The 8,507-nt window shown below is 31.8% G+C and overlaps 2 protein-coding genes across 7 annotated transcripts in view; one reads left to right on the top strand and one right to left on the bottom strand.

Annotated features, from left to right (window-relative positions):
• The first annotated feature begins 23 nt into the window (after positions 1–23).
• Positions 24–3,568, top strand: ND-B14 (NADH dehydrogenase (ubiquinone) B14 subunit). Its single transcript, XM_074129153.1, has 3 exons — positions 24–303; positions 1,129–1,244; positions 3,298–3,568. Exons 1-3 carry the CDS (start codon positions 174–176, stop codon positions 3,424–3,426), a joined length of 375 nt encoding a protein of 124 aa, XP_073985254.1. The 5' UTR covers positions 24–173; the 3' UTR covers positions 3,427–3,568.
• Positions 3,569–4,352: 784 nt separating this feature from the next.
• The window catches only part of LOC141454666 (uncharacterized), a 15,690-nt gene continuing 11,535 nt past the window's right edge, over positions 4,353–8,507 (bottom strand). For all 6 annotated transcript variants that reach the window (XM_074129138.1, XM_074129139.1, XM_074129142.1 and 3 more), the window contains 6 exons: positions 7,341–7,496; positions 7,162–7,262; positions 6,137–6,323; positions 5,815–6,006; positions 4,676–4,887; positions 4,353–4,559 (listed from right to left, as the gene is read on the bottom strand). In XM_074129138.1, the coding sequence (XP_073985239.1) occupies positions 4,390–4,559; positions 4,676–4,887; positions 5,815–6,006; positions 6,137–6,323; positions 7,162–7,262; positions 7,341–7,496 (1,018 nt within the window). In that variant the 3' untranslated portion in view covers positions 4,353–4,389. The remainder of the gene's footprint in view (positions 4,560–4,675; positions 4,888–5,814; positions 6,007–6,136; positions 6,324–7,161; positions 7,263–7,340; positions 7,497–8,507) is intronic.

Here is an 8,507-nt window from a genome sequence, read left to right as displayed (position 1 = left end):
TGGAAATAGAGGGCGACGCTGTATCCATATCAAATCCGTTCTCAAATTAGATTTTCAATAAGAGGTTAAGCAAGGTTACACATTTTCAGTCAGCTGTCCATCCAAACTAAGTTACACTCTTTGAATGAGCGTCAGATTCTTTCTTTACTAACAGTTATTATAGTTTTAGAATTATGTCATTTAAAAAGGTAGTGACTTCTTCCATTCGTCAAGTAAAACCAATTTTGTCTGTGGATAAAAGTGAAAGTAAAAGAAGAGTTTTAAATTTGTACAAAGCTTGGTATCGACAAATTCCTTATATTGGTTGGTATATTTAGTAATTATTTTGAAAAATATTAATTCTAATGTTATAATTGATAAACTCTTATCTATTGTTAAGGGAAATTATTATAGAAATGAGTTTTTTAATTTTCAAGGGTTTTGATACCTGAAGAAGTTGCTTCCTTAACATTCAACACTGATTTACCCCCACATTTAAACAACTAAAAAAGATTATTCGTACAAATACTTGGCGAAACTTAACTGTAGGCTGTGAAGGGAATGACTATTAGCCGAAACACTGACCAGAAAAAAAATTATTCTGGCTTACTAAAGTCTTTGCATAGATTTTTGGCGTTTGTAAAGCTTAAAATATGTATATGTGGTACTAATAACAGTCATTATAGTGAAGTATGCCTGTGGATCCGCTAAACCCAATTAGTTGACTAACGTCTTGCATGGTTCAGAGTGCTGGTGTTAATTGAATGCCAATACAAAAAGTAACAAGTCCTCTTCTCTTTACGGGAGTTAAGAATTCATTATAATATTGTCCCAGAACAGAGTTGGGCAATGCTTGTGAGTCGAATAATTAGACCAAGTTTTTCCAGAGGTTCTTGTTAATTTAACCAGTTAATTTTCTCTAAGAGGCAAATATGTACATATTATATTTACTTATGTTAACAATTACTTTTTCTATAAAAAACTGCAGAGATTGGCTGAAACAAAATAAAAAAAATCTTAAAGTTTCTACTTTTCGGAATCATCATGTCCTCCGAAAGTTGTCCAAAACAAATGTACCAACATTGCAGTTTGTTATGTAACAGCGGCCAAATATCTAATTTATTCATCAATTTCTTTTTCTATTTCCAGTTATGGATTATGACATACCTAAAAATATAACACAGTGTCGGGAAAAATTAAGAGAAGAATTTATGAAACATAAAGATGTCACAGACATTCGAGTGATTGATATGCTTATCATTAAGGTATATATTTTACTTCAGTATTTGTATTTGTGTGCTAAGAATGTTTCAACTAACGTAATGGTATATGGACAAAAATGCACCATTAAATTTTAAAAAAAAATTATGTTTCCTGAATTTCTTATAACGTTCCACTTGTCGACTACTGTAACTGATTGTGTAAGCTAACTCTCTGGCATTGTAGAATACATGTGAACCATCGCTAAACATTCTTAGGTGCATCAACCGCCTGAACTGTGGCGCTGATATCCAAATATCGTTAATGTACTACAGTCAATTAATTCTTTCCATGATAGATTATGGATGTGTCCTTTCTTGGGGACGCCTCTCAAACCCACTTAACGAAAATTGTTAGAATCTAGTTCAAAGCACTGAGGATCTGTCTGGATGCTCTCATCTCCAATCCCATGAATACTCTTTTGGTAGGAGGCTCTTGAAACTAGGAGGAAGCTTTTTAGCTTCTCGTTTTATTGTGGACAGGCTGGCAGTAAAAAACCACCCATATGTAATGTATTAACTAGAATTTTAACAGAAAAATATTGGCTTAAAAGAAATCTCCAATTTTAGTTGAGGTTTTCTGCTGCCTGTTGAACATTACTTGCTCACTACATCGCCTTCCCAGATACACCTTTGATTACTCCATGCTCACTTTAAACTGTAGTACTGATATCTTCACCTGTTAACGAACCCCACCTTCCTAATTCCGTAAATAATCTCAGCTTCCTATCGAAATTTGAAACCAAATTTCCCCAGTCTATATACTTTTGTACGGACGGTCCTAAAAATAAGGACAGTGATGGTGTTCAGGTCTATGACTCTCTTTCTTAAGCCTCAAATCAAACTTCACACTTCAGTATTTACAGCTGAACCCACAGCCGTAAATAAATCCCTGTTTCACATCTTGTCAGCTAACCTGTAGCACTACGTGATTGTGAGCGACAGTATGTGCGATCTCCAGAAATTAAAACAACCCGGTAGTGACCCTTTCTTTTTGATCTAGGACACGTTTGGTCTGCTACAGAAAATAAATTCTAATGGTACGTAGATTTGTGTATCTGTTGTGGATGAGAGGACACTGTAGATTGAATGAAAATGAGAAGGCCGATATCGGCGGAACAAAATTGGCCACTCTTCTCGAAGAATCATCTATAGAAACACTAACAACCTGAGTGAATGGGTTAAAATTTACTCGATTTCTATTCCAGATAATTACTCACATTACCATTTAGCTATTATTGGTTGCTAAACAGTTCCCATATGCTCTTGTGATAATAAATCTACTGCTGAATCAAATCACATTATCTTGGCCTACAGTAAGTACACGAACAGTAGGGATCAGCTGTGGAGGGCGATATTACAGACGAACTGCCTAATTTCGACCAACTAACACTAAATACTGATACCCAAGCATTTACTCATATTTATATAACTAGATAAATATTAATCAAATTAAAATATTAAAATATAATCAGCTTTCATGCACCCATATTGAAATTGATTTTAAAGATGCATAATAACACTTTTTAATAAAGAAATACCAATAAAAATAGGCTAATTTGCAAGGGGGAAAACCAACTTTCTGGCAGCTGTTGACTCTCTCAGTTACCATTCATTTTTTCTCGAGACAAAAAATCTGTTTTAAACTTTCGTTTAGACGAATTTATTAAATTTTCTACCCTAACGAAATCGAATAGAAAGCTACTCTGATTATAGGATGGGTTTAAACGACGTTAATGTATCAAATGTTCAATTTATTCTTCTCCGACGGAATGTAATCTTTGCGAGCGTTCATGTATTTATGTACCATTTATATATTTAAACTGATTATTATTTTATTATAAAAAAAAATCAGTCTTAGCAAGCTACAGTTTCAGCCAACATTCATTTTCAGGGTTAGAGAAAGAGAATGAGTAAGAGTGAGAGAGACTACTGTCTTAATGTGCAAAAATTAACTGTAATTGAAAACTTATTACATAAAAATTAAATTTATTTAATATTATTTATGAATGAACAACATCCTTTCAAGGTTACAATGTAATTTTCTTTTATTTTTTAGGGACAGATGGAACTTAAAGAAGTGGTTAATATTTGGAAACAGAAGGGTACTGTCATGGCTTATTGGAAAGATACACATGAACCAAAACCTACAGATTTCTTATCAAAATTTATGGCAGGATCTAATTGATTACATTTCATTGTAATAGATAAAATATTTATATCAAAATAGAAAATTGGAATTAAAATATCTTGTAAATGATTTTAATTTATGGATGTATATAAAGTTAAATTAAGTAGAAATGTTCAATAAAAACTGTTAATTTGGTTAATTTATGATTTCAAGATTATTATTTCTTTTTAAACATTTCTGTGGAAAGATTTTATGAAATTGGCAAAAAAAAATTGGATTCATTTCATTCAAATAATGTCTTATCTTTATAATGCGCGTTTCTAATGCAATTTTATTACGGCAACAATTATGTCTACATAAATATGTATTATTTCCTATCGTAAGGACATTCATCAGACTGTGAATTGTGGAGAATAACTTTTCGTGGAGCTTCTACGCTGCAGGCTCTTTCAAGAGCTTAACGATAATTAAAAAAAACCTCTTGTCTATGCCACAAAATATGCAATGTTTCCTCTTTTTACTAAAAAGTTATCTTCTGTCCATACCTAGCATGTGTTGTGATATAAAAGTTCTATAATCATTATATTTACGTGTCCCAAAAGGGTTCAGTTCAATGAGGACTTTGAAAACTTCTCAATTCGAAGGATTGGCCTTCCATCTTCGTTAATATGCTAAAATAGTGCAATATTGTGAATTGACTTAACAAGTGGGTACAATAGCTCAAAAGAAGTCTCAGACTAACTAAAATAAAAGCAACGTCGCCAAACATATTCTAACTTATGTATCTCCATAACTCTATTTACAGCCTCCCATTGGTATTCACATACTATCCTATCTAGTTCAGGACACAATAGACCCAAATGTGGACTAAGTGAACAGCTTACTTCCTATGAAAGCCTCGATTTAAGATTTCATTTAGAAAATGAACCTGGAACTTTTTAAAATTAGCAAAGCATCTAATCAAATTATTAAAAAAACAAACATTAAAAACATGAATTTATTTAATATTTAAATATCGGACTAAATATGTGTACTGGGTGGCAAGGTTATAAGACTATGTCCCACCACTGGTACCGGCAATGAACTTATTTGACGATTCCAAGTACCTGTTTTCATACACCATGAATCAACTTGATTTAGTGATTTCACATATTTTGTAGTAGAACCTCCAATCATTAACATTTGAGAACCTATAAAAAAAAGTTTTAGGTAAAAGTAAATGATTAAATGATCTCCCATTATTGAGATCCATCATCCTCTCTGTCTTGTTTCAATAAAAAAAAAGTAGAATTCAGGAAAGCCTAACCTAATACAGCGACAACATGTCCATGCCGGGGTATAGCCATATTAGCCTTTAATTTCCATTTTCCTTGTCTATCATCCCAAACATCGATTGAATCAGTACTGATTAATTCATCATTTTTGACGATAGCTCCACCAATTATATGCAGTGAATCTTCATAGTTTATAAGTGTAGAAAACCCACGGCCAAAACGAAGAGGCGCTGATCTTAGCCACCTATGTAATTATAAATCAACATTAGTACGTGAACAAGTTTCTAATATTTAATAAAAAGTTGTGAACGTAGCAAGTGCAAGTGCACATAACTTTTTTTCGGTCAAATGACATTCACGAATAATGAGAGGAAGTTTGGTAATGTGGTAATTTTACATCAGTTAGTCATACGTTACTAAAGCTACTAAATTTAGAGGGCCTTTCTGAATTCGATGTACATGTTCCTAAGTGATAAAACTGTGAATTTATCACACTATTAATTTATTATTAGTGATTATTTAATTACTCACATTTTACTATTGTACTTAAGGAGTTGCACAAATTAGTATTAAAACAACGTACATTTTTAAGATATTTTACCAAAGATTTATCCGTATGTTTGCCTGAATTAAGAAGCATCGGAAAAGAAAAAGTTAGGAAAACGTGGAAGAATATCATTTAAAAAGTATCGACAAATTCTATTAAACGATGATAACAGATAGAAGAGGTCCTCCGATGATAAGGAAGAAAGAAAATTGAATGGAACATTGTTAGCAAATATTTATAAAAAAATCTTTTCAAGTTACTTAGAATGTATTTTTTAAAAGATGAAATATGAATAGCAAGACAATTTTCAATTTTGCGAATAAGGGTAGGTGCGGTTTAAAATTATTGATAGGTTCATAATAGATTTAAAGATCATTGCATGATCTTATATTGTGATTGATCGAAATTTTATTTTTTTAAGCCTTTACAAAAATCATTCTTAAATGTATCAAAATCTAATGGATAATTTGTTAATGAATTATATTTGACTGAAGAATAATTTGAAAAGAGAAATTTATCGTTATTAGAAGATCGTATTTAGATTGATTATTAAATAGTAAAAAGAACCAAAAGTTTGCATTCAAGTATTTTGTAAAATAAAAAGGCCCTACAGATTTTACTTACAGATTTTTAAATGGATCATAGCAATAAACGTGTGATGATACTACAGGTTTTGGGTAACTATTCAAACCACCAGCAACCCAAATATTATTTTTATAAACGCATGTAGCTGGATAAATAAGAGGTTCCGGTAATGGTGTAACTTCTTCCCACTTCTTTTGATTCTGATCATACCTTTCGACTGAAGATAATATTCTAAAACAAAAGAAAAACAAAATTAATTAAAAAAATGTCAATACCATGTATCCATTGACGGATGGTTATTTTTTTTATTGAGAAATGATCGCAAACTAAATTGAATTGCAAATTTGAACAATAACCATACTTGTTATCTTTATCTTGGCCTCCAATAACAAACATAAATCCATGAAATGTTACCAAACCAAAACTTTTTCTAGGTGTCAATAATTTTGCCTCTTTATTACTCCACTGTTTTTTTATTGGATCATAACTCCAGTTTTCAAGGTAAATATTACTTTCCGAATTTTCACCTTCCTGTGGATTGCTGCCACCTGTAAACCAAGTATTGCCTCTAGATTATAAAATGATATTTATTAAAATGTAACTGTAGTTACATTATAATGTAGTTTTCCAACGTAATATGTGGAATGCAATCACGTTAAACGAAACATTCTACGCCAACACGAGAGAGCGATTAATCATGAATTAGTCTAACAAAAGTCGATCTTATTCTATGTAGTAAAACAAAACAAAAATTATATAGTAATAAAAAAAAGCCATCATGTAAGTAGTAATTTGAACGGATGCAAATAACAGCTCAATAAGAGTAATCTATAATGAGCTCACAAACATTAATTCAGAATTGCTAAACAGTATTAAAACTATTAGTCTGTATATTATTTTGAGATTTGTTATGCTCTTCTTCAACAAAAAAGAACTACACTTTTTAGTAGAAATGTGTTAATTTACTAATTGTTGCATACTTAAGAATAGAGTAAATTATAATGAATTCATAGAGAAACCCATCACTTCAATATTCCCAGAAAAAATTAAAAATCTCTGAATAGGATTCAAATTAAAGGAAACTTTATTACGTAAGATCAGTTAATTAAGTCAAGGAAAACAGATAAAGTCGTTTTCTAGACAATCCAGAAAACCTATAGCATTTTGCTTAAGTGAGTGATAAAAGAGGTTTAAGAGTTAATATATTTTTTTTTTTGCAAATGCTCTTAATTTAGTATCTTATTTGTAAAAAATATCTGTACAATTTAGTCTGATAAATTGGTTGTTGAGGTTTTTGGTAATAAGAGTTGATATTAATTTAAAGTTACTTCTTATCAAAGTCTAGATACTATTCAACAACTTTTATGCTATTTTTTTTAGCCTTACCAATAACAAATATTTTGCCTTTCAGCATAGTGGTTGAATGATGATAACGAGGTTTTGGTAAGAAATCGACAGTTTGCCAAACATTACTATCAGGAAGGTATCTAAACAAAGAAAACAAATTCTGCTCTGTTATTTGATTATTATTAAATCAGAATTGTTATATATATTAACTCACTTACCTATAAATTGTACAACTGTTGTTCAAGCTTGTTAACTTGCAACCAGGATTTTTTCCACCAAATATTAAAATTGAAGGATGGTGAGCAAAATAAAGAGAGCTTGGTACGTCGTAATTAGTCTTATTAATTGGAGCTAAACTTGATTCACTGGAGCGGCTATAATAAATTAATTAATTAAAACATTCAACCAGGTCGGTACTTCCTACATGAATCTCAAAATATTGATCGTCTAACTGGCAATTATTTGGGAAAAATATTCAAATCTGTCCCAACAGTAAGCCAGAACAGTAGATGGTCCAGCAAGAACCAACAAGTAGTACTGGACTTTGATTTTATTCCCAAAGACTTGGACTTCGAAATCGTTTCAACACTCTTACGAATTGGGAAGAAGCGGTTATCATTCTCAGCCAGGATTTTGAGAAGAGGCATATTCTTCTTAGTAGAGACGCGTTTTGGAGACGCCCAAATCTAATTTTATTTAATCTTTACAAAAAGGTGGAGCTTTTGAAACGAGATCAAAAGTCTCACAATAACATGAGTAGTTCTAAGTTTTGGATTACTTCTATGTTGCCATAAAAAATTGGCGTAGTAAGCAAATGCATGTAATGCATTAATAGAGGGTTATTTTAAATGATGTTGATACATATGCTTAAGCTCTTTAAAAGTTTCATCTGTGTTACTAGATATCACTTGTTCACCGTTGACTCACCATTTTCATATTCTACTATGGATAATATACCAAATTCACGAAACAGTTCTGATATTTCAGCGATCATGATCTCCATGAGATTAACAAGAAGAGTACGTTCCATAGCCCATGTGCAGGCATTTCACAGAAGCTCGCCTTGCAAGAGGGAAAGAGCCTGCACCAAGAAGTATGTCTTCCATTAAGAAGGAAACTCAGTATTCAAGACGGTCTCCCGCGGACTGTCGAATCAGTGCTAACATCTAAGAGAGTCAATCTTGACAATCGCTAACCCATCCGGTCTCGTATTAATATTAAGAATTGAGATTTGTTAAGTACGTTAAATACGTCATCAGCACTGAGACAAGCCAGCGAATTTTCCGCTTCTCAATTCACGAAAGGTTTCCTTTTGTTATGTATCTCATCGTACATCTCGAAAAATGGTCTGAGAGTTTGTTTTATTACTGAAGACAATGTTATTG

The sequence above is a fragment of the Rhodnius prolixus genome, unplaced genomic scaffold, assembly GCF_049639745.1.
Source record: "Rhodnius prolixus isolate KJV_2025 unplaced genomic scaffold, Rpr scaffold_9, whole genome shotgun sequence".
In the NCBI taxonomy this organism is placed as follows: domain Eukaryota; kingdom Metazoa; phylum Arthropoda; class Insecta; order Hemiptera; family Reduviidae; genus Rhodnius; species Rhodnius prolixus.
The sequence above is the reverse complement of the archived record's forward strand: the minus strand, read 5'-3'. Positions and strand labels throughout refer to the sequence as shown.

Bases quoted from the DNA above. Each gene is read 5' to 3' on its own strand.
- ND-B14 (XM_074129153.1), top strand. From the start codon at position 174: ATGTCATTTAAAAAGGTAGTGACTTCTTCCATTCGTCAAGTAAAACCA. The intron at 304-1,128 runs GTTGGTATATTT...TTCTATTTCCAG, and splicing joins TCGACAAATTCCTTATATTG to TTATGGATTATGACATACCT. The intron at 1,245-3,297 runs GTATATATTTTA...TTTATTTTTTAG, and splicing joins TTGATATGCTTATCATTAAG to GGACAGATGGAACTTAAAGA.